At 29.6% G+C, this 26598-nt stretch overlaps 1 protein-coding gene and 1 long non-coding RNA gene across 4 annotated transcripts; one reads left to right on the top strand and one right to left on the bottom strand.

Moving 5' to 3' along the window:
* Positions 1-21875, top strand: LOC126734401 (troponin T, skeletal muscle-like). 3 transcript variants are annotated; one of them, XM_050438023.1, is made up of 13 exons: positions 1-120; positions 9264-9309; positions 9371-9403; positions 10366-10392; positions 11060-11188; positions 16303-16424; positions 16482-16603; positions 19588-19809; positions 19864-19956; positions 20011-20091; positions 20324-20402; positions 21434-21664; positions 21721-21875. In XM_050438023.1, the coding sequence occupies exons 2-12, from the start codon at positions 9284-9286 to the stop codon at positions 21646-21648; spliced, it is 1149 nt and encodes a 382-aa protein (XP_050293980.1). In that variant the 5' UTR covers positions 1-120; positions 9264-9283; the 3' UTR covers positions 21649-21664; positions 21721-21875. The 3 variants fall into 3 exon arrangements, with proteins under 3 accessions (XP_050293980.1, XP_050293979.1, XP_050293981.1); XM_050438022.1 differs by having other exon boundaries at positions 21434-21875; XM_050438024.1 differs by lacking the exon at positions 10366-10392 and having other exon boundaries at positions 21434-21875.
* On the bottom strand, positions 4708-26596 carry LOC126734411 (uncharacterized). Its single transcript, XR_007660040.1, has 2 exons — positions 26436-26596; positions 4708-5230 (listed from the first exon to the last, which is right to left on the bottom strand). It is a non-coding gene; the product is annotated as an uncharacterized LOC126734411 (long non-coding RNA).
* Between the last annotated feature and the right edge of the window lie 2 nt (positions 26597-26598).

Raw genomic sequence — 26598 nt, 5'->3', positions numbered from 1 at the left:
GCAGCGCGCGCATTAAGAACTTTTCTTAAGACTTTTTGGAAAAGTTCTGGGCAGTCACTGCGGGCTCCCCGAGTTAAGTGGTGCTCCTGGATACGCCACTCTTTTACACCCTAGTTCTTTGTAAGTTGACTTTTTGTGTATAATATATAGTGTCCCCGTCTCAAGGTGTGATACCCTTTTGTGTATATAGTAAAACAAGTGGTTAACCTGGTAATTTTTAGATGAAGGTTTTATTGCGAGATCTAAAATAAAAATTTAGTTCATTTCATGATATCATATATAAGTGTCTTATTAGGCTCCGAATTCTATAAGGATTTTTAGAGTGTTAATAATTCTTTTATACCTTTTCGATAATCTTGTTCCAAATATGAATAATATGTGGAGCATGCTATTTAAATTTTAAATTTAAAATTTGTATAAAGATTGATGAAAATCAATTGCTTGATTTGGTTTTAATGTAAGCGTTGTTTAAGAATATATTTTTAGCATTCTAACACATACAACAAATAGAAAAAAGTGCACAAGCTATTTAAAAATTAAAAGTAGTTTGGAGAGCTCTCGTACAAAGCCTTATTTATTCTAAATTTGTTTCTAAAAGGTCTTTTTACTAAATTAAATCAAAGAAACAATAGTCACCGATAAAGCACATACATATATATCAAGAATCAAATAAGTCGTTAAGTTGAATTCTGAATTGCTTTACACAAATCATTATATCTATTTATAAATATGTAGACCGACATTTTTGTACAAAGAGCAGTTCGAATAAACAGAGCTATTTTTCTTTAAAATAGTGCTAAATATGACATCATACTATATAGTCTCTTACTAATCGAGGTCACTAATATTAACAGCGCAGGCTTACTCATAAAAATAGTTTACATAATTCTAAATTTAAATTTCGAAAAAAAAAAATTTTCTTAGCTGGCTTATCTTTCTAGTTTATCGGAAGGGTATGGCTGGGACGTTCAAATTTATGAATTTGTCAATTTGATGTAAGTTCTTATATTTCCACTTTTGTAATAAATATATATGAAGAGAGATATTACTTTAAATTGACTTTTCTTATCAAATTTGTACATGTTTTAAACTATACCATAAAATTCATTGTTTTATTTATAGAATGTAATTAGAGAAAATATATAATAGGACGAAATAATTATAAGTTTGAGGCATTCTAAAAATATTTAAAAAAATAGTTGAATCTTGAAACTATCTGATTTATTTGTTTTAACGATTTACTTTGATTAAAGTAAAATCTTAAAATTATTTTTTTTTTATTCAATAAAATAAATTCTTATTAATTACTTATTAATATATTAATAAGGCTAGTTCTAATAAATGATGTAACTGATTTTTTTTCAAAATTCAGTTTTTTGCGTAAATATAGAAGATTTTGTATTTGTGTCCCACATACAAAACGATACCGAGCTACATAACGATAACAGCTAATTTCCTCACCCGAAATTATTAATGTGAATATTAATTAATAATTAAAATATTGTGATGTACTCAAAATTGTACCTTATTCCGAAGTTGATTATAGTCATACGGGGCTCAAAATGTAATATTTATTTACAAAACTAAAAATATGGTGGCTGGTTTAGGAAAGATATTCAATTTTTTTCATAGCTTTTCTATTACTTAAAGAGGGTTTTGGTAAGGGAAAGTACAAGCCTGGTTATTTCTTAAAAACGCTTATCTACACAGAAAAAAATATATTTAATATTTAATGTTATATACATTGTTATTAGATATTTTTTACAATACCTGATTATTATTATTTATAGGCTTTTTGGGTTTTAATTTGGTATTATATATATTTTTTTAACAACATGATTTTTTTACATTTTATTTGCATATACTTGTATATATTTATTCTTGAAGTTTTATTTGAGTAGCCTGGAGAGATAGTCTAGAAGCTTAGATAAAAATTTTCGGATTTAATAAAAGTTTCTGTTTTTTAGCGAATATTGTATATTACCTGGATATTTATAATCAATTTTATGAGATATATTTTTTTGGTAATCAAGGTCTTTTATTTTACTTAAATATATTATAAATTATTTGATAATAAAATACGGATTTGTTTTAAAATTAAAAATTAAAAAAAATATTTTTTGGATCCAAAAAAACACGCATGGGGCGCAAGTTTCTAAAACATATTTTTAGCCTTTGTCAGCATCTCAGATGAGTTTCGAAATTTGTCACTTTACTACTGCATATAACGGCAAAAAATAACCAAATAAAATGAAATATTCTAAAACTTTCAAAGAATACTGGGAAACATTGACATACAGATAAGTGCATCAAGTTTCATCAAATACGGATTTGTTTTAAAATTAAAAATTAAAAAAAATATTTTTTGGATCCAAAAAAACACGCATGGGGCGCAAGTTTCTAAAACATATTTTTAGCCTTTGTCAGCATCTCAGATGAGTTTCGAAATTTGTCACTTTACTACTGCATATAACGGCAAAAAATAACCAAATAAAATGAAATATTCTAAAACTTTCAAAGAATACTGCGAAACATTGACATACAGATAAGTGCATCAAGTTTCAATATTTGTATAATATGTTTTAGATCTTAAATATCTGATCAAATTGAATGTTCTATCAAGCAGTATGAGTATTTACATGGTAAATAATTTGGTACTTTTGTACATTATATGCAGAATATTTTGAATAAATGAACTTAAAAAAAAATGTTTTAAAATTGCCATGTTTCTTAACAAACCTGAAACATATGAGAATTACCTCCTGAGGTTCAAAATCGACTACTTCAGTATACCTTAATTTTTATTAACTCAAATTAAGAGATGCGCAAGTGGTAAATTCATACTCAGTTGAATATAAATCAGCTGGTTGGTTTAAGCTATTTTAATTTTGTTAGAAGAAAATGGACCATTTTTATTAACGTTTATATACTAAGACCCCTTAGACGATTCCGATTTTCCATGCACTTGGTATGAAAAATATCATATATAATTCATGTTGATAGGTGTGACCGGTGTTTTGTATCATTTCCTAGAAAACTTTACACTTTAAATACTTAAAACTTATATTAAAAACTAATTTATTGAATAATCTTAAAAAAAGATTGAAATATTTAATTAGCGAAAACGCTTAATAACATAATTACAAAAGGTTTATTAATTTTTATTAATGCCTATTTATGTCATTTAACCAAATTTAATTATAATTTATTCAAAGCCATTTTTCGCAAATAATGAATACATCATTTTACTTTCCAAAAGCACTCTAGTGCCCCAGTCAAAACAACTTACTCTCAAAGAGTTAGTGACCTATTTAATTTTTAAAAACTATGAAGTAAAAGCAAAGACAAATTAGTTTTTTGCCAATTGACTGAGTTGAAAACTATGCCCTTTGAAATATCTATTGAATTGTCATAGCCTGTTAGGCATTAATACTTTTTTTCTGAGATGAAGACATCCATTAAAATATCTTCAAATTTCTACTTTATGTGGTACTCTGCCACTCCTTATAGAGATTATTGATTATAATTTATATAACATTTATAAATACAAAGTTATTAAACACATCATTTTTATTTAAATTTATAATCATTAGAGACAAAAGAGGCAGAATGTTTAACATGCGATTTTTACGGGTTTAAATATAACGTTAGGAAGCTCTTTCCCTCAGCTCGCTTTTAAAATCTCTTTCTATCTGTTTCTAATCTTATATATATTCCTACATATAAACATCTATATCTCTATTACCTAACGTATATATCTGGTACACTAACTAACATGAAATTCTTGCATTTTATATTGAGAAACATTTTGTAAACAACCCATTAAGGTTTTCTAAAATTCGTTATTGCTTAATTTACTGTACTGACTGACCTATAATATTTAATAGAGTAATAGCATAATTCAGTCATTTGTATAAAACTTTACTAATATATCAAATTTAGTAGCTTCTAATAGATGAAAATTTTATAATTGTATAAGGAGTTAGCTTTAACTTTACCAACATAACTTTACTTTTAAATAGCAATTTCAAGAACAATAATTAATCTTTACTTGTTTAAACCTATCATTTACTTCATCTTAGTAGAAGCTGGTTATTATGTATTAAAACGTAATATATAAATCTTCATAAAAGAAGTTCTATTTATAAAAATAATATATGATTACTATTGAATTTGTACTAAAAAAGGGTAAGATTTCAACATTAATGTGATTAAAAAGAACCTAACTAAATACACATAACATAATCAAAAATAACATTGTACTAAATAGTTCCTGTATGGCCTTTTTAATGATAAGAAAACAAATTTTAATATACGCTGCAGAGCCTTCTATACATAAGAAAACTACCCTCAAGACATCCCTAAAATTCTGCTTCCCTGATGGCCAATGTTTTCGTAAATTTTCCGCAAAGCGATAACCCAGAATGTTCCGGTTTATATGGTCCTTCTCTTTTTCACCCTATCGACATTACAAGTTCGCCCCTCTTTTTAAATGTTATGTCCTCCTGCTAAACTAGACATACTTTTCTTTGGGGGCCATATTTCAGGAATCGATAATTTTTAGCCATTTTTATTTTAGTTTTATTTTCAGATTTCTGCAATCCTGATCAGAGAGAAAGGTTTTGTTTGTAAAAAATTTTATTTTTTGTTTTTATTTCATTATTTTTTTGGATTTGCAATAATAAAAACTAACATAAAATTGAAAAATAAAGTTTTAAATGTATATATTGACTTAATAAAATAGTATATATGAATCTACATTTACTATTAAATTACCAAATTTCGAACTTAAAGAATTAGTAATACTCGAAGAACACAAAATAAAGTTCCTTCATTATTTCTTAGAATAGAAAAAAAATACGTTATGTTGTGTAATATTTTATACAATTTTATAAGCATTGTGAATTTTTCCCTATTTTATATTGATTTTAATAGCTATAGCTAACAAGCCATTCATCCCTGCTGCATTCCTGTTATATAAGGCTGCCTTTCAGCTACCTAGGAGGGCGTATGTAGCTGACCTAAAGGACAAATTGCTACAGTGAGTTAGACTTAACTATATGTTGGTGTCAGCTATCTCCAGTTTTTTTTGCAGCAATATCCTGCATTTAAATTTCTAAGAAATTCCAAAATATTTCTTTCGGTGTCAGGCGATGATAAGAGTAAAGGGATTTGGCTTCCTTATTCCTTCCGTGTCTGTGCAATAACTAATTCCAGAATAGAAGCTATCCTGAAAACAAAAAGACCTAATTCTTATCAGGATAACATAGAAATAATATAATACACTGCTTCCGCTTTTTACGTTTTCTTATGTAGAATTTGCTAAAGAATATTTTAACATTTAAAATACTGAAGTTAGTTTCTTTGGACAAAAATATTTCAAAAAGTAAAAGCCTTCCCACCATTCGAAATTTCCAAAATTAATATTTTGTTGCTTCACGTTTCTTTCACGTGTAAAGTATTCTATCTAAATCCTTCCTAATACTTTGATGCTGCCCTACAAACATTGAAATAGATAAGGAAACATAAAACATTAGGGACTTTTTAAAGCACTACTATAACCTCCAGGAATGCTTGTGAAGATTCCAAGCCCCTCTTGAAAAATATTTGTCACCAGGACAGCAGAATGATTTTGGGATGATAGAAAAAATTAAGCTTCGCTCTATATTGCTTTAATCCCCTCAAACATAAAGATTTTTCTCTATATAGTTAGATCCACGAGAGCAGAAAACTAAACCTCAAGTATACGTCTAGAAATTCCAGACAGCTCTCTAAAAATATTGCCTAACAGGCTAGCAGAAATAGGATGGCTGGGAAATTTAGTTGCCTCTATTTTGCTCTAAAATAAACTCTTTTCCTCCAAAGACTTTGAGGCTGCCCTGAAAAAATATACATTGACAAGAAATCAGAAAGCTATACAGGTTTACTACTGCGCTCTTCACTACTCGCAATATCCAGAAATCCCTCTGGAAATGTCCAGGCTGCTCCTAAAAAATATTAACCATTGGGAGAGCAAAAGTTAAAGGAGGAGGTTGCTCTTATATTTCCAGGTATTTCATGTGTCATCTCATTTAATTATATCATGCATTATGAGCGAGTAAGGCTAATATTTTTTTGAATTTTTATTGAAGGGAATAGCTTTGGCTAAAGGTAAAACCAGGTAGGGCAAAATCTCGAAAACAGGAGTGGCAGGCTAGCAGAAATATAAGGGAAGATTTTCCTTAACAGTCTCTAAAATAATGCTGTAAAATGTACCCTATGTTAAGGTTTTTCCTTATTAGAATGACCTAAGTTCAGCTATGAGCTGAACCTGATGTTGTACCTATATTGCTAAGTTAAAGCGTTCTATGCTAAGAGCTGACTTCTAGCTACACTGGCTAGGAATGCAGAAATAATGAAAGGTTCTCCTCCCAATACTTTAGAGCTGAATTTTCCTTTATTATCTGTTCGGCACCCCAAATATGGAGGAACTCAGAGGAAATGGAACAGGACAATATAAAAAGTTGAATATAGAGGTGTATTTAGCGCCCTTAGGATGTCCTTTAAGGGCAAATAAGGGTAGTTGAGGGGTCCTAGAGGAGTAGGGTGACAGAAAGCTTTAATGGTAGATGCAATTTTTAAGGGGTGGTAATCGGGTGGAAATGGACGAAATGGATTTAACATGGATAAAACGGTTTACTAACATTTTGGATATTTTAATAGAAATTCAATAAAAGTTACATAAAAGAGAGTTTTTTTGTATTAGGATATAATAATGAGTGGATCTCCAATTAATATAACAATATAAAAAATACTATAGAAATAACAAATATTAAAATCTTTTATGTAACCTCTAGCAGGTAGATAAAAAATAATTGTATTGGTAAAATATATATTATCTTAAATTTTTGAAGAATTTCAGATACATTTATTTTCCTATAAATGTGATCATAATTTAACTTTTTATAATATTAATCCATTTTTAATTTTACCATAAAAATTATTTAAAAATTTCCCAAAGTATAATATGTTATGTGCAAGTTATGTGTAAATGCCAGAAAAATTAATAATAGTTTATCAAAGCGCGTTCCGTTTATAGCTATTATCACTTCAAAGTGGAAGTAAATCTTACAAGAATTTCAAATACAGGAATTTCTTATTAAGATTTTTTATTTAATTTTTTAAAATAAATAAAAAGTACCTGACATCACAATCATAAAAGAGCTATAATATTAGAAAAAAATTAAGAATATCCCTGTTTTTTGTTTTCCAACTTGTATAGTAAAGATGAAAAACTGAAAGCGCCCTGGTATACTATTAATTGTTTCCTCTACATATATTTGGTTTGATTTATGTTGCTTATAAAAATAGTAAGGCATTGACTTTATCACGATACCTATATAAACTGATAAAAATTTTATTTTTAAGACAAAAGGGTAGGAATTCATATTCATAACCAAACCGAATAACCCTTCGTTTTAAATTCATTATTTACAAAAGCCTAACCTCGTATTATTCCTGATTTCCTGCTATAGGGTTAAGTGATAATTCTGCCCCTCTATAACAAGGGTTGAAAACTTCAGGAAAACCGATCTGTAAAGCAATTTTTATTTGCATAATTTAATAACGCAAGAGGCACATCTCAAAACATTTACATCCTTGACATGTTTACATGGAAATAATAACTCACTCACTTCCCAACAATAGGAAGCGCTACTTTATAAATCAAAAAGTTTAAATTGATTTCATTTCTAAGGTCTCCTGGATATAATTTATTTTATCGACTACACGGAATACGGAGGTAAAATTCAAAAAGATTTGTTATTGCGATAAATTACAATACGCTCTATAAAATCGAATAGGGTTGCGCGATAGGAAAGTTCACCCTCGCTGGCTCCTATTATCCTGATACATTTTTAACCCTTTGGGAATTCCCTTTGGACCTTAAGGCCATAGCAGAGCCTTAAGGAACTTGGGGTATGATATTGATACATTAGATATTAGTTATTCAGGTAATAAGTATAAGTATTAACTGAGGAGTTTTCGAAATACTTTTTGAAATAATATGTCAGGGATCTATTATTAAACTTGCATTGTTCTGCATATCACATTGCATATAGGTTGGTATATAATGTCAAAGCCTACATAAGAAATGCAAAAGAGAAAGTATCTTTTATATAGATGGTTTTTATAAGTTTTACGAATTCAAATAATTAACTTTAAACTTCTAGTCCCTACGATTGTGCATTTTAGTGGAAGGAAATACAGTTATTAAGGTCTTTCAAAGCCTTTAATAATCACTATTTGTATATATATTAATCTTATACTTGTAAGAAACTATCTGAAACCTGAACTACAAGTCTAGAGAGATAAGCTGGTTACGCATATAGCAGCTGCAATAGTTGGATAAATTAAGTAGTTGAAAATATATTTTATTAATTACTTGGAAGGAATAAAATAACTTTTAGCAATTTATAATATTTAGCAAATAAGTCAAATATACATTTTCCTAGATTTTTTTTTGGTGCAGTGCTATTCTTAATTGACAAAAAATCTTTACCCGTCCAAAAATCAAATATTAACAATACCAAATAAATCAACTCTCAATTTTATTATTAATAAAAATATGGCAAAACAATATATTTGACAAACTATAAGTGAAACAAAAATATTATCCTAAAAACCAAGACACATCTTTTTAACTAGCATAAATTTGAACTATTATAAAATATTTTTCTTAAATGCGATTTTCGTAATGTCAATATTTTGGGTGACGTATCTCAAAAATTATTTCATTTAAATCACGTTCAGAGCTCCTATAATTTACTTTGTCAGGTTATTTTTAGCGAACACAACAGCACGTAGGTATAAGCCGTCCCAAAATCTAAAAATACAACCTGAAAGTTGATGCTGCTGCCAAATACAGTCCGGCTTAGATTTCAGCTTTTCGAATTAATTCTCGTTTACCGAAAATATGCTTTAGCTAAAACCATTTTACTTCATTTCGATTTAAACTACAAAATTAAATAGAATTATCTTATTTTGTATTAATTTTATTTGAACTTTGCTCTGAAAGTGTTTTCTTAAATCTAGATTACCTTGGTGTAACTTGTTGTAACTCAACCCTTGGTGTAACCCAATCCAACCCAACCCCTACTATATTCTGATATATAGGGAAATAAATAATACGATTCTTTGGATCTAGTTTTTTTTTAATTTTAGTAATTTTATGTTTGTAATAAGTAAATTTAATATTTATTTTGATAAATTTTTAATCTTTTCAGTATTTTAAGCCCTTGTAATCATGTCCGACGAAGAAGAAGTCTACTCGTAAGTAGTGTTAAATTAAAAGAAAATAAAAGTAAAGAAATAAATAACTTTCTTATTACAGTGAAGAAGAGGAGGAAGAGGAAGTCGTCGAGACGTAAGTTACAATCAAATTTATATTTCTTAGTATATTTATTATAATATACAATAATAATTTAATTGGAAAACCAATTGGCAATAAAAACCTTACAGGTGACTTAGAAGGTAATATAATTAATTACCTTCTCCAAATTCTCCAAAAAGTTGTTAAGAAGAATTAATATTTCATTAGCTGACAGTTAAATATTTTATTTGCAGAAAAACGTAAGTTTCCTTGTACAGAGCGTAAATCCGCACCACCCTGTATAAATTGCCGTAAACAAACCGTATGTGTATCAAGTCTTGTGTTTTACATGCCTCCCCACTATGATTTCTCCCATACACATTTGTTTTGTGGTAACAATATTATATTAGTTATATACAGGGCGCTCTATAAATCTATTTATGACGTCTTGTATATTTTTCACTGTGTTTGATTTGTCTCACCTATACAGGGTGTATTTTTTGCTAGTATCTTGCTAGTAAATTATAACGATTTAATTATTAACTTGGTTTTTTAGTCACAAAAACAAAATAATCCAGTATTTTTTAACAATATATTACATGGATTATAATTAATCTTAAATTAAAAGTCAATAATAGTTAATTTTAAAATTGTATATAAGTATTTTTCTTACTTATTTTTAATGTTGACTATATCTAACCTGGTTACACAATAGCATAAAGTTTCACCCTGTATATCTATTTATATAGTTTAAATAATTTTTTGAGTGTTTTTATGATCTAATATTTTTCTATGTTTAGTATCATACACATTCCTGTACAAAATTATCATTTTTTATAGAATGTTTTACAGGCCATTCCGTATAAAATGATAAAAATAATCCCGAATCATAAACACTTATCCTGTATCTGTTTCACGCCCATTTTTGTACATAAAACCATGTTTTTCATTTTGATTTCTCCTTTTTTTCGCGAACCCCCTTGGCCCCACCCCTTGTGACGTGTTGTTACCCGTAGGACCACCACTACTACCACCAAAGTCGAGTAAGTTCCAATTTTTTTTCGAAAGAAAAAGATTTGAATTTTTGAGAAGATTTTTTTAGTTTGGATCTACTATTTGGTCGTGTTTTACGCTTGTACAAAAATGCTTTGAATTTCTTAATTTTTTTAATGCTTTTTTTCTGAATTAAAAGAAATGGGTTTTGATAAGACGACAACCCATTAATAATAAAGCTTTTGTATAAATAATTAAGGACATTTTTGGGTGACCGTGTTGCTTTTAATTAAAAAGAAATTTCAAGTGATGCAATCTTTATTCCATTAACGAATTTCGGCATTTTACCCAAAAATGTTGGTATTAAGTTTACCCTGCGCAGATTTTTTTCTGTATACCCCTCAGTAAAAATAGCTTAAGCTACCTTTGATCCAATTATAAACAAAAAACGAACTACAAGTTTCGCACCTAACATTACATTGCTCTAGGCTATTTAAAAGCTCAATCCTACGACCTTCTGTCAACTACATATTATTTTTAGTCATCAGCCAAAATACGCATTGAGCTCTTTTGGCACTGAATCGATAATCTGCATTGTTTTATTTAAACGCTAGACAACAGATTTTTTTGGCTTCCTAAATGTTTTTGGCTTTTTTTTAACGAATCTGGCATAGCTTTGAAATGAAATAATTGAGTTATTTTGTTTAATTTAAATAGAGAACAATCGGGCGATCCAGAATTCATCAAAAAACAAGACCAAAAGAGGTCGGATCTGGATGAGCAGCTTCGCGAGTACATCGCAGAATGGCGCAAACAACGTGCCAAGGAAGAAGATGAACTCAAAAGGTAATAATATAAGTATTCTTACTTAACACATGTATCAAATGTGGACAGACAGAGTGAATTTTTTTAATAATATTTAAGTTTGTTAAAATATATGTCGTAAAATATAAATAAGTGGTACTACCACCAAGTGAACTAAAATATTAGATATTTACAATAATAAAAAAAGCATTTTTTTCTTTTGAAAGATCCAAAGAAAGTTTTAAAAAGTTATAATACAGGAATGTATCCTTTTGTATTAGATACCAACTTTAAGAGGAATTTAAAAAGAAGACACCTTAGGAAAATATTGACCTACAAAAATACCATAACCAAGTAAAAAAAACTATCTATACAACATACAAGAAGGGCTAGGCATCTTATTTAGGGTCGGTCGCTTGGAACTTGCTACTGTTACTTTTTAGACTTAAATATCTCGAGATATTAATTGCTTTTTCCAATTTAACAACCGTTTTTTCAAACAAAAAGAAGGTCTAGCAATGGGCTCTTGTTTATCGCCATTTCTTAGTGAAATATTTCTTAGCAACTTAGAAACAAAAATAATGAGCAGTAATTTTAAAAATAACATCATCTTTTATAAACGGTATGGAAGTGAGGTAGAGCTTACAAATTTCTATAATTATGTCAACTCTCTTCACTCTAAAATTGAGTTCACAATCGAACGGGAACAGAACAACACCTTACCATTCTTAGATTTATTACTTAAGAGGGAAAGAAATAAGATATCCTTTGAAATATTTCGTAAACAAGCAACAACAGATAATATTATACAATATAATTCAACATCACCGTCCTCACATAAATTTGCTGCTTTCCATTCTTTATTTTACAGACTTTTTAACATCCCACTTTCTCGTAAAGCTTTTAAAAAAGAATTCCTTACCATTAAACAACTAGCAGTCAGTAACTTTTTCCCTCTTAAACCTATATATAAAATGTATTTTCAGTATGTGAATAAGTATAAATTATCATTTAATTTTATCAGACAACAAACAAACAATATCAAAACTTTTAGGTCGTTTACTTATTTTGGACCAATTTCGTCACAATTATCCCGCTTTTTTTCTCCTTTTGGCATAACTCCAGCTTTTAAAACCAATAATACCTTAAATAGACATCTAATTAAAACTAAAGATAAACTACCCCCGCTATCTTCTCCAGGAGTTTATGAGATTAGGTGTAAAGAGTACCCTGCAGTGTACGTCGGCCAGTCTGGTAGGAAAATTTCTACTAGGATTAGTGAACACAAGGCCCAATACAATAAATTTAAAAATACCGAAATCACAGTGACCAGATCAGCTTTTGCTAATCACCTTCTCGACTCCAAACATGATTTTCCTGACAGCCAAAATATAAAAATACTGCATCAATGCAACAAAAGTAAAAAACTAGACTTGTTGGAGACAATGGAGATTAGTAAAGCTTTTAAAAGCCCAGATCTGTCCTGTGTTAATGAAAGGTTTGATTTTGATGGCCACCTAGTTTTTAATAACCTCAAGTAGTTCTAGACTCTTAAATGATGGTTAGATTTCTGAAATGTATAAGGGATTTGATTGTTTAGTTGAGTTCTTTGTACATAGATAGTGCCACTTTATTGTAATATTTGTTTACTTAAATATTAGGTGCTTTGTGTATGTTATGGTAAGTTTTTGTTGAATTCTCCTTTTTTCGGGTTACATAATTTTAATTATTGTTTAGGTCTGATGATGCTCTAGTCGAGCGAAACATGTAACCTTCGTTATTTTATTAAATGTATTTGTGATGCTGTTGATTTCGTGTTTTTTACCTTTTATCAGTGGCGGCTCGTGCTTTACAAATCTGGGGGTTGCAACTGTAGGGGGCCGTCGGTGATCGCGAATGAAAGACTAAAAAGATTATCGCTAGCGCTTTGGCGGAGGCGAAAACATTTTTCGGTGTCATACCCACTTTTAAACGGCCAAAATAAGCAAAAAAACACAAACTTTTGATATAATGCAATAATTAAATTAAAAAAAAACACAAACGAAAGAAAAAAAAACTTTAATGACATAATACCCTAAAAATAGATAAAAAGCGTATGTCGTAAGTATAAATTATTTAAAAAGAAAATCCATCCGACGTTCTTTAGACTCGGCAAATTTATTAATTACTCTTTGATTGAAATCAGGAATGCTTTCGATAAAATCCCTTTCTTTGGAAAGCATTACCAAAGCAGAAGGCTTTCTTGGCTCATGATGTTTCGTAGAAACAGAACTTTTAGTTCTGTTCGGAGCTTTTGTTCTATAAAAAATGGGTAACACTTTATTGTTTCTTTAAATTTTATTTCAGGAAAATTAATACTATATTGGTTATACTGCTCCGAAAAAAAAAGACTAGCGGCGACTAAGTGTCCGGAAAAACTGAATCGATCCTTTCCTTGACAAATAATAACGTCACATACTTCTTTTGCTTCTCGACAAAGTTCTGTAGAGTCATCCAGCCTACGTCGTTTAGACGTGCATGGCTCCAATGGAGATGGCTCAATAGCGTCCGTGATATTATTTCTAATTTCCATTAATTTATTTTCAAAAGATAATATGTAGGTATTTGCAAGAGCAGCATCAATTTGCCTCGATTGAAATTTACTAAATAAAATATCCACATGAGGCATTATCTTATAAAATAGATTGAGCCAAAAAACAAAATTTCTACTTTGAAGAATTTTCACATACAATTTGTTTTTTACAATTTGGTCCAGTACTAACGATCTCTGAGGACTATTGGAAAGAAATGAACAAATTCCTTGTAAATTGGCAAAGAAAATTCGAACATTTTTGTTTGCAGAAGCAGCATTTAACATTAAATTAAGTTGATGTGCATAGCAATGCACGTACGCAGCATGTTCATGATATTTTTTAATTATTGCTTGCACCCCGTTAGACGACCCGCTCATAACTGATGCACTAACGTATGTTTGTGCAATGAGTTTGGTTTTGTTATCTTTAACATGTTTGTCAAGATCTGCCAGAATAATCGAAGATAAAGTTTTGGCGTCATGATCACAAGGCACCAAAAAATCCCAAAAACGTTCAACTGGCTTACCGTTTACGATGTACCGAAAGACAATTGCCATTTGAAATATATTTGATACGTCACTAGTTTCATCGGCTATTATGGACAAAAAATCTGCTTGTTTTATTTCCTTACAAATTTCTTCTTGACATACATTAAACATTGTTTGCAAAATCTCATTTTGGATTTGGATTGTCTTCGATGTACCTTTAAATACTGATGCTTTTTATAAATGTTGTTTTAGAGCACTGTCTAATTCAGCACTAAAATCAATCAAGCCTCGGAAAACCCCAGGATTAGAAGATGACATAGACTCATCATGTCCTCTTAACGCGAGTGTAGTCGATGTCCTCAATATGTTTAAATTATATCGATTTTGTTTTACCTGTTCGTTATGCAGGTCAATATTTCGACGATATGCACCTCTTAATTGGGCCGCTACATTGACACCAAAAAGTGAATATTGTTTCGAAATTCTTCATATGTGTTGCCGATGATGAATGTTTTTTAATGCGATCTCCTGAGTGATTAAGATCAGTAAAACCTACTTTTGTCCAAAAAACTTCGCCTCCAAACAATAAACAAGGAAAACAAAACAAAGCATTTTTTATTGGACACCCACAAAGCCACGTATGTTTATTGTACAAGTCAGGATTAGAAATTCCAGTTTTTGGGATCGGGATCCCGTTTTGAAATCCCAGGATAAAAATCCAAATCCCGGGACTGATCCTAATTAAATTTTAAATAAAATATTTAACAGTAATAACAGTATCCCGAGCAAATAAAAATGCAGTTAACTGAAAACAAATTATTTAAAAATTCAGAACTAAAAACATTTTCAGTACATTTGTACATTACGTATTACATATTACATACCTAGGTACCTACTACCTAACTAAAAAGTCTAAAAACAAACTTGAGACAGAAACACATCCTTCAAAAAAAAAAATACAAAATAACTTTGAAATTAAACAGTTAGTTTTGTCTATAAAAAATAAAATATGCTCTTAAAAACACTAAGATATCTAAAGATAAATCACTTAAACGAGATCTAAGTTTAGTCGCAAATGTGACCGCCGAAGAAAAGGCTCTTTCAGCTTCGACACTTGTTGGCGGTACTGTCAGTAAATATTCATAACTATATGTTACAAAAAATCGGGATTTTCGGGACATACAGCAATCCCGGAATTTTCGGGATTAATTTTCGGAATTAAAATGTCCCGGGATTTCGGGACCCCGGGATCCCGGTCTGGAAACCCTAGTCAGGGTTAAACGTTCTCATAAAAGTCCTTTTTTTGCTAGACACAGATTGTTCTATTTTTAAAGGCGGAATAGGCCTGCCAAGTCTTTTTATCTCAGCCTTATCATTTAATGATCGGCTACAGAACGGCTCTGCAATTAAACTTTGCACCGAATTCATTTTTACCACTCAAGCTTTAAATTAAAATTTATTTATATAAATTATGTTTACAAAACAGTAAATTAATTCAACATATAAAAACACAACAACGTACCGCACCATAAACTGAATCAATGATCGGATTTTATTAAATTTGTTGGTAAAATAAACAAGGTTTGCACTATTCTTGCAACCACACGCACCTTATGAGAAACAATATAGCCGCCTCCTCCGACGTAGGCAACTTTACAATACGCCGTAATATAATCAAGTGGTTTGCAGTTTGTGTGCACACCGACGACCGTCCGTTAGCGATCTCGATGCGACGCAATGTAGTATAGAAAATGATTGTTTTTTTAAGGGTGTTTTGGTAAAGTTTTAAATTAATACTTGATTGCAATTTACAAAAGATGCTATAATATAAATAAAAATATGTTTTGTTTTTTTAAGTCTTTTTTTTTGGGGGTTGCGCAAACCTGCAAACCTAATGAGCAGCCGCCACTGCCTTTTATAAAAGTTAATTGAGTTAGTTTATTTTATATTAAGTATATATTGTTGATTTTCCTTATTAAATTCTTAATAAATTAATTTTTCTGTAACGTTCATCACGATAAAACTGAGTTAGTTTTAATATTCGGTCTCACCGATAGGGTTGCATGGGCTTATTAATTTTTATTTTATTTTAAAGGCTAAAAGAAAAGCAAGCAAAGAGGAAAGTCACTCGTGCTGAAGAAGAGAAGAAAATGGCCGAGCGTAAGAAGCAAGAAGAAGAGCGCCGCATTCGTGAAATTGAGGAAAAGAAACAGAAAGGTACGTATAGTTAAGTAAAATGGAATAAATTAAGCTAAATTGTATTTATTTTTTAAGACATTGAAGAAAAAAGGTTGCGCTTGGAAGAAGCAGAAAAGAAACGCCAAGCTATGTTGCAGGCAATGAACGCTGCCAACAAGAAGGGACCCAACTTTACTGTTACCAAGAGAGACCCCAACGTAAGTTTATTAATTTTTTTTGGGTAATTCTTTAGTCCATCCATAAAAAACATAAACGCTTATATATAGTTCATTGAGAACAACCTAAACAAACAAAAACATAATTTATTTTTAAGGATTACATATTTTTTAATTTTTAACTATATATTTATAACTATATATATTTTGAACTATATATAAGCGTTTAATAATATTTTTTAAACGCTTATATATAGTTCATTGAGAACAACCTAAACAAACAAAAACATAATTTATTTTTAAGGATTACATATTTTTTAAATCATTGTAAATAAAAAAATTTTCTTATATTAAATGGAAGAAAGATAAGACTTTCAAATTTAATACGAAAGCTTATCATATAGTAGTAGTACATTTCATTTTACTAGTTGATTTGATAAATGAATTTAACTGCTACTTAATTTTTTGTTTGTGTTTTACGAAAATATACACACGATAAAGATCTTTAGCAAAAGCTATATACATATATCAGAAATGATTTATTTTAAAGAAACAAAAAAATAACATGTTAGACGTTAATGCGTTTACTTCCTTTACTTCCTATTAAAGTAGTATCATTTGTTATACAAATAAGACTGTTTTTCCTGTTTATTTTTATGACCATTTATCAAAAATAATAATGGAGCGAGTTGCTCGTCATTGCCTTTGTTTCTGGAAAAACTTAAGAAAGGCGGCATGCATTAAATATCGATAAAAAATCGACATAAAAAGTGCTTGGGCGCGTTTTTAAATTCAGCAGAATTTTTTTATGGATTCCATTAAATGGTTGACAAATTGAGAGCGGCTTGACTGATGACGTAAAACAGCTGATTTTTGATGGAACATCAACCGATGAAAAAAGAAACGCTTATTTGTATTGTTGTGTTTTGTTTTCCTGTTTTGATTTGACTTTTCAGTTGATTTCCAAATTTATTATTTCTCCTTAGATTTCCTCTTTATTGCTATGTTTTAATAGGACTTTACGTAATGTGCCCGGGTGCAAAAAAATATTACACCTATGCCCTTGCAGTTTGCACTTTTTAAAAAAAATCTTAAATCGAATGAATGCAGTTAAAAGTTAATTATCTTGTTTGTTTTGGTCAAATAAAAAATTATTAAAGAATAATTATAAAATGTCAACGTCAACATTTCCATCACACCATTCCACCAAAACGAAAATACCACGGACCAGTGATTGCCATCAGCCAATCATTGATGGACCCATCATGAAATAAAGAAACGTGATGTGATGGAAAGCAGATAATTTAGAAACGCAAATAGCAAATTTTGCTTAGTGCTAGGTGGATCGACTACTGAACTTTAAAACGCGCCATTTTAAACGGTCTTAATACTTTTTTTTATAAAACAATAGTTAACATAATATATTAACTGATAAAATTAACGTGCCCGACACCTAGTTGTAGTCACTAATGAAGTTATTTAAAATAACTGAGATTCAGGAGTAAAGGCAAATAATGAGTGAATTTGAATTTTTCGTTGTGATATTGGATCGTTTATATTCGATGGATTTACAATGCATGATTATATACCATAACTATTTCAAGATATTATTAAAATTATTGGTTAACTTATATCGAAATAAACATTAAACATAATTTAATTTCATAATAAAAAGGCGGTATTTTTCTACAAATCTCTATAATGCCCTTCCAGGGTTTCATAACATAGTATAAGTTACCTATTTGAAAATAGTTAATAGTTTCTATTACGGAGCTAACAAATCTATCTCGTTTTTTATGTTCGAATCTGGTGCTATGAATGACTTATGAATTTATGCCGCGTCAAGAATCTTTTGATCTTAATTAACACAAAATATATATCACCAGATTTCTGTTAAGCTTTTCTACTTAAAAATCAGGCATGCATAAAAATTCTTTAATTATTGTTATTGGTCCAAAATTTTCTCATCTGACATCTAATTGCAATATTGAGGCGTTAAGCCTATTACTAAAAATCTTGGACTTGTCGTAGTTTGCGACCTTAATATATTGAATAGTAAAGTACAACAATAAATAATAATTCAATTTCTATTTTTATATAGGTTCTATGGGAAAAGTAGGTATCATTCGATTCAATACATAATTGATGATTTAATTGGTTAGGACCGAGAGAAAAATGGCTACTTTTATTTTTTGCACAAATACTTCACTGATATATTAAATAAAGTACTATAATTAAATAAAGAAATTGAACCATAGAATTGATACAGTTGCTGACTGTGCAGTCCTTCAGACTAACGTAAGTTAGTAAATAATATATATTAAATAGATTAAACTTAAACTTATCAAAACCAATCAAATACCCACTATTATCTTGAATAGCTTTTTAAGTATAAAAGACTTAACAAAAGAATACTATTTGATCATAAATATTTTTTATATTCCACATATCGATCAAATGATTTGTAGTAATCTAGATCATTGGTATTCGTAGTAACAAACTGTGTCCACATTTTTAGCAGCCTTTCATATTTAAACTTTTGTATTACTCATATGTAACATCAAAATTAAACTATGTCTGTTTATATTTGTCATAGACAATAGATCGAACCTGTTCAAGAAATATTTTTAAAATATCTGTTATTTAGGATGGCATTTATCCTAAGCGTAATATTGTTCATAATATATATGGTTCAGATTTAATGAAGTTCTTTTAAAGATTCACCGGACAGTCAGTTGGTTGTGGCTAGATTTTAAATATCATACCACTTTCGTTCTCGTGCTAGATCAAATGTATTATTGCCAAGTCCCATTCTAAATGTGTGTCATAATTTTAAGAAATTTTTTTATTCCTCATTTTGCAACAGTTATTTTAATAGTCTTTCAAAAATCTTAAGACATCTATTTAAAGGTCCTGATCATTGTACACATTATTGTATTTGTTAATTTGAATTTCGTATAATTAAGCAATTACTTGTTTGAAATAAATAGCTAAATAAATAATTAAAACTCTAACATTTCTTTCAGGATGCCAACCTTAGCCCAGCTCAGGTAGAAAGGAACAAGACCAAAGAACAATTGGAAGAAGAAAAGAAAATCTCCCTTTCAATTCGTATCAAACCTTTGAACATCGATGGTTTAGGTGTGGACAAGCTCAGAGAAAAAGCCACCGAACTGTGGGAGTGTATCGTCAAGTTGGAAACTGAAAAGTATGACTTGGAAGAGAGGCAGAAACGTCAAGATTATGATGTACGTTTATGAAAACTATAAAAACTTTGAAAGTATTAAATTATTTTATTGCAGCTTAAAGAACTTAAAGAAAGACAAAAGCAACAGCTTAGACACAAGGCCTTGAAGAAGGGCTTGGACCCTGAAGCCCTCACCGGTAAATACCCCGTAAGTATTTTATTTTATTTTATTACGTAATTTAAAAAATATATATATTTTTAGCCTAAAATCCAAGTAGCCTCAAAATACGAGAGGCGTGTAGATACAAGGTCGTATGGTGATAAGAAGAAATTGTTTGAAGGTGTAAGTATTTAGTCATTACATATAATTTTCCAAAATTAAAACATCTTAAATTAGGGCATGGTGAGCCATAAATTAGAACAACTTAACGAACATTGGTTAAAACGCGAAAAAAGGTTTTGTAAAAAATGTGAGGAGAATAAAATAAATTGTTTTTAAATTGTGTCGTCTGTTATGTCTATAGTTTTTTGCAAGAGGGACTGTCTAATGTGGTTTTTTTCGTTTTGTTTTTAAGGGTTATGAAGAAATTGTGAAAGACATGAACGAAAAGACCTGGAAAGAAAAGTTTGGACAGTTCGATTCCAGACAAAAAAGTAAGTCTAGCAATTTTGCAATTTCTTTTGTGCATGATAAATTTGTTTTTGGTTGGCTACCAAACCAAACTGGGCTTACCTTAACTATGTCATCTTAGAATTTTAAAGCTTTTATTTTTATTCTTATGACACCTTAATGAATTGTAAAGGCAAGAAAAACTGGTAAAAGTAGTAGTAGTAAGTAAAATACAGCGTTCAATTCTCATTATCTGTAATAAAAATGTGCCGATGTAATTGTAAAAGTTCGCTATCTAATAAATATTTTTTATACTTTTGCACATCAGTCTAAATTTTAGTTGTAAGTGTCGGTTTAATCATTTGTTAATGTGAGATATTTATTCTACTAGTAAACTGCTTTTGGGTTTTTTTTTTCTGTAGCAGGAATCCATTTGAAGGAATCTAAATGATTTTTCAAATTCCAATTCTAGGCAAACATAAAGAGTTTAGTTTCTTTGCCAAACAACATAAGAATTTTAAACTTTAAACCCGAAATTTAAAAAATCTTAACTTAAAGAAATTCTTGGGATAATTTATTCCAGAAAATTTATGATTTTGCCTTATGAAATGTTCTTTATACTTTCGCTTATTTCCTTTTGATGCTCCTTTTTTTTTAGTTTAAAAAAACTTTCTCCTGTGTGACTTTTTCAGCTAAGTGACCTAGTTACTCTGTATGTTAATTAGTATGTTTTCTTGCATGATTGTCAACATGTGAATGCTTTTATATTTTGGGAAAATTATTCCAAAAGGTTAAGTTTTTTTTACGTAATATGGTACGTGATCTATTGGTAGGTGATTTGTTTATCTGGTGCTCTGTATTTAAAAATGTTTCGTATATATTTATTACAGAGCTATGAATGCTCTAAATAACAAAAATGACAATTTGCTGTTTCTCGACAAAGGTCAGATTAATTTAGTACAGTAATATTTAGTAAAAACAATTTTCATAAATGTTTATAAGCACCTCAAATCACCTCCCGTTTTAGCTCTAAACTTACGAATACTACATTACGCATTGTCTTGTACTCCCACAGCGAGGCTCCCCAAATGGTTCGGAGAGCGCCCTGGTAAGAAGGCCGGCGACCCCGAAACCCCCGATGGTGAAGAGGAAAAACAGGCCGTTGAAGATGATGAAGACCTGAAAGAACCCACTTTCGAACCTGAGCCAGAGGAGGAGGAAGAAGAGGAAGAAGTCGAGGAGGAAGAAGAAGAAGAGGACGAAGAAGAGGAAGAAGAAGAAGAAGAATAGAGAAGGGTTATTATTTGTAAGCAATGGCGTTAACTGTACTTTGAGGGACATAACTAATTATTATTTTTTAAGATACACAAAATCGTCCACAGATCAGACCTATTCTTACTATCTACGATATTATTTAATTTTAGGTTATGTACTATAATTATTATGTTTCCATTCAATTATTTATTATTTAACTCTGTTAAAAATAAAATAAAGTTATATTTGTAAATGTGTCTTAATATTAATAGTTTTATTTTATCCTTATATGCTATCTCTGGCAAAACTCAATGATTTAAGAGTAACTTAATTATTATGTATTAACAGGTATTTGTGAGCATTATCATTAGAATAGATACTAAAATCTTATTAAGTGAAGTAACCCTACCATCTTATTCTAATTAAAAAGGCTAAGTATTATTTACATGTCATAGGAGCTCTATTCGGTTTCTTCTGTGCCCTTGAGTCTTCAAGGAAAAAGCTGCCTTAAGTCTTTGGTCCAAAAAACAAATCTACAGAATATAACGTTGGGTATAGTCTATTTAAAATATGTAGAGTGTAATAAAACCTTATTGTATGCAAAAGGGGTACAGGGTTGCGAAAGTAATTCTTTTTACGGCAAACAGGTAGGTAGTAAAATCCGGATTTTTCTGGTTTTGAGACGGCTTATGAGCTTTTTCTATTATGATCCATCCGATAAACGTTATAAATGGTACGAAAGAGGCGTGCAGGCAAGGTTCTATAATATAAATTAAACCAAGTATTATAACTTTGAACTAATTATTGAATATTTTCAAAATAAATAGTAAATTTAAGTAATACATAATTAAATCATAAAAAAACAATAATCTTCGTCATCTGATGAAGAGCTGACATCACCCCCTAGTAACTCTTTTTTTATCATATTAGGTCCATTCTCAAAATTCTTATCAGTTAGCCAATCCATAATTTCATCTTTTTTTCAGGATGTAATGGAGGTCTTCTTTGTGCAATGGTAGCTAGCGTTGTCCAAGACCACTGCCGAGTCAGCTGGAATAAATTTTATTGTTTCTGCAAAATAATCCTCGTAAACATCTGCATTTATGTCCTCCTTATAATCTCTTATCCGGCATGACTCAAAGCTTAGCAAACCCTCTTTTACGAAACCTTCTTTACTTCCAGTATATGTACCTATGAGTACTTGCGGACTTGCGCTATCTTTTTATTTTGTCATGTTTTTTAAACAATATTTCTTTCGCTAAGCTAGGTTTTATCGAGATAAAAGAATTTCTTTTGCTCCCTGCGATACTGCTTAATGGTTCTTAGAAATTTTCTTTTTTAGCAAACAATTTCATCGCTTTGCAATAGAACTAACTTGCGTTTATGCTTTTCTCATGCAAAATCCATATCTTTTAAAGTGATTCATAAGAGTTTTTTCTTACCAAACCAATACTATAGAGTCTGCCAAGCTCCATTAAAATCTTGTCTAATGTTGGTATTTTTTTTAAATAAAAAGAATGAACTTTTCTTATAACTGCACGTCTAGTGCCTTCTTTAAGAAGTCTAGTCTTTCTGTACTATGCTTTGGAGGTTCTACTTGTCCTGCCATTCTTTCCCGTAATAGTCTATAAATGGTAGATAGAACTACAACAAGACTAGGCTGGTCGTTTTTTAAACAATCATCTTTATAAATCACATTTACAACAATAACTTTTCCATTAACTAACAATGCAGGAGCAGGAGTAGATCTATTAATAGAACTTCTTTTTGTTTTTTCTTGTAGTAAATTTTTTTAATACTATATTTTTAGACACTATATATATGTATATGTGAAAAATGTGGAAAATTTCTCGGATTCCATAAAAAATTCAAAAAAAAATTATATGGAACTTTTGAACTTTTCTATAAAAAAAAGTTCCTATAGGCCCTCCCTACGAGAATACGGCCCCTTAAACACGCCACTGGAAATCGGTTTTTCTTGAATAACTTGAAGTACTTCGTATAATTTAATAAAAATTGTACGTGATCGACAATACTAAGGACCTCTTAAAACGGAGTCCATACATTTACCTTATTTTACCAGGTGCAGACTAGGTAGTACATTATAATGCTTAAATTTTTAGCACCCTGTATGATAAAGACTCTGAAATAATAAATATGGAAAGCGTGAACCTTAAACTAAAGAAAAGACACTCTTGTTCATTATCGATAAAATGAACAGTTTTGGAGAAAAAAAAATATATTAGGAATTTGAATAATTTTGTAATTAAGGTTTTATTTTAATTAAAAAGAACCATGATATATTTTTTTAGCGATGCGAAAGTTATTCAAACAACAGGGAAGTTCCATTTTAAGTTGTTTAATCTGACAAAGTACATGTTTTTAAAAATGCAGTGTCGTGCTTGGAAAGCTGCCTTAACGAAATTGTTTAAAAAAATGTAAACCTATGTTTTTCTTGAAACGAAAAAACAAGCTGTAAAAGCAATGTAATAAATAAGGAAATAAAAATTCGAAACAAATAATTAAAAACTTTATATATATATACATTATATATATACATTTATACATATACTTATTATTACATATACTTATTATTACATATACTTATTATATGTATATATATACTTATTATATATATACATTTTTTTTAAATGGAATGCTATATTTTTTATTGCATTTATGAAATATAAAATCTGATATCTTCTTTGCAAAACTAGAAAGATTGTTAGCAACATTGTTTCGATTATCCACGAATGTCATCAAAACAGGCGATTTTAATATTGATTTAATGCAGGATAGTAAGCCCAAGCAGAACCTGATGTGTTTTCCTCATACAAAGTTTACTGCAACACTACGGCAACTGTGATTGATAACTTTTTTTATAAACTTTGATTTAGATTTAAGTACCAACATTTACAATGGTAGATTATCATATCAAGAATGTATTGAATTGACCCTTTTTGTTATTAAGAATTGTGTGAATGGCGATAGAAAGGCGAGGATATTCACATCTTTTTCACCAGAAAATGCGAAATGTTTCTCCTCCTTACTAACTAAAGAATACTGGAATGACATTCTTCGCCATACCAGCTTTTCCAAAAAATTTTTAAAAAATTAAAAAAAAAATACCAAAAAAATGGATTGATGAGAAGATATTGCGGCTTTCTAAGCAAATAAAAGATCTTTATTGGTAAAAAAATCCAAATAATGCTAAAATAAACAAAAAATATATTGAAAAAAGAAGGGAATATAAGGCACAAATCCTAAATAATCAGATATTTTTTTTGACTCTCAAATCAAAAATTCAACAGAATAAAAGCAAATGTGTATGGAATATTTTAAAAAAATAAAGTGGCAAAGCTAATAAATCATCCTCCTTGGAAATAAACATAAGTGCCCAATAAATCATTGACGCTAATGAGCTATGTAAGTTGTTTAATGGGCACTTTAAGGATTTTCCTACACCATAAAAATTCAAAACCCTGTACAAACCCCTTTCACTAAAAACAAACAAAATTTTGTCATTTTCTAAACAAAAGGAGACTTTGAAAATAATTAATAATGATATGCCCATAATCATCGATAGAATTATTGTATATGAAACGGAGGAAACTAAATTTTTGGGTCTAACAAAAATTTAGATTGGTAAAGCCATGTTAATGAAATATGTAAAAATATAACGTCGGCAAACTTCGTTATTTAAAACTTAAAAAACATTGTCAGTGGGGAATCAATGATTCAGTTTTATTATGCATATTGTACATTCACGTATAACCTATAATATAATGTTTTGGGGTTTTCATGCAGAGTCAATAAAAAGAACATTTGTTATTCCAAAAAGAATTGTACTCGAACAATGTGTGAATCCGCGACTCTATAATAGTTTAAATAAAAGACTATTATTCAGGACAATATTTTTATTACAGCGAGGAAATTTAAAAATAAATTGAGGGGAAGGGCGACGATTCTGAAAAATGTCAAAAAATCTGATTTATTAATCAATTATTGAATAAAATAAGGTCTAATATTCTATTGTTGCAATTAGTGATCAATATTAGGAGTAAGAGTAGCAATAATGAGAATGTGCCCTACATCGTTATGGATTCAAAGGAAGAGTAATTGTTTGAAGATGTTTGCTACATTGTAAAACTTTTAAAGTCTACCATTAAGAAAAGTAAGCAATGTGAAACACAAGTTAGAAGGACACTGAATAAGTTCCAAAATACTTAATAGAAACTAACGTGTTTCATAGTTTCATACTGCTTTTTCAAATATATATTTTTCTAATTATTTTAGAATTCAAAAAGTCTTATGAAGATAGATGACGATTACGATGCAGATATTATACAAGATTGTTTGCAGCAAACAGAAAAATTGTCTAACTGCTAACCAGTATCAAGCTATGTATTAATAATAACCAGAAAACGAGAAAATTGGAGGAACCTCCATAAATATATTATAGCTGATTAGTCATTGGGATCTAACTTGAAAATATCCTCGAAAGAAACCTAATAGTATTTTAATATAACTTAAGTTTTCAATACTACAGTGAAGCCTAGAACATTCTTTAAAAGTCGTGAAACGTATTACAAACCTACCATTATTAAATCCAGTTCATAAGAGCAGCTCCATAAAAAATAATGTTTACATATTAATTTATTTATTTAACAATAATTAACTCATTTATTGAAAAATATATTATAACTAGACGATGATAATTTCTTCTTTATTACTGGATTTATCGAAAAAGCCATAGTTTTACTAAAATAGTTGAGAACAGTTAAGACTCTTAGAAGTAGTTTTAATTCAAAAATCTTACTTACCCAATTAATTTTCGAGTACATTTGTAAGACAGTTACACTAAGTCAGTTAGTTCACTTAATTAAAACAATCTACTCTTATATTACAATGATGCCAATTTGATATTTACTACAATTGAAATGTGGGTCGTGCAATTCTAAAATTAGCCAAACATTCTTTTCCTGC

The sequence above is a fragment of the Anthonomus grandis genome, chromosome 3 (assembly GCF_022605725.1).
Source record: "Anthonomus grandis grandis chromosome 3, icAntGran1.3, whole genome shotgun sequence".
Lineage (NCBI taxonomy): Eukaryota > Metazoa > Arthropoda > Insecta > Coleoptera > Curculionidae > Anthonomus > Anthonomus grandis.
This window is presented reverse-complemented; position numbering and strand designations above follow the sequence as displayed.

What these genes read in the sequence shown, in the direction of transcription:
- LOC126734401 (XM_050438023.1), top strand. Translation starts at nt 9,284, where the DNA reads ATGTCCGACGAAGAAGAAGTCTACTC. An exon ending in GACGAAGAAGAAGTCTACTC is followed by an intron (nt 9,310 to 9,370) that starts GTAAGTAGTGTT and finishes TTCTTATTACAG; the next exon opens with TGAAGAAGAGGAGGAAGAGG. An exon ending in CCCTCACCGGTAAATACCCC is followed by an intron (nt 19,957 to 20,010) that starts GTAAGTATTTTA and finishes ATATATTTTTAG; the next exon opens with CCTAAAATCCAAGTAGCCTC.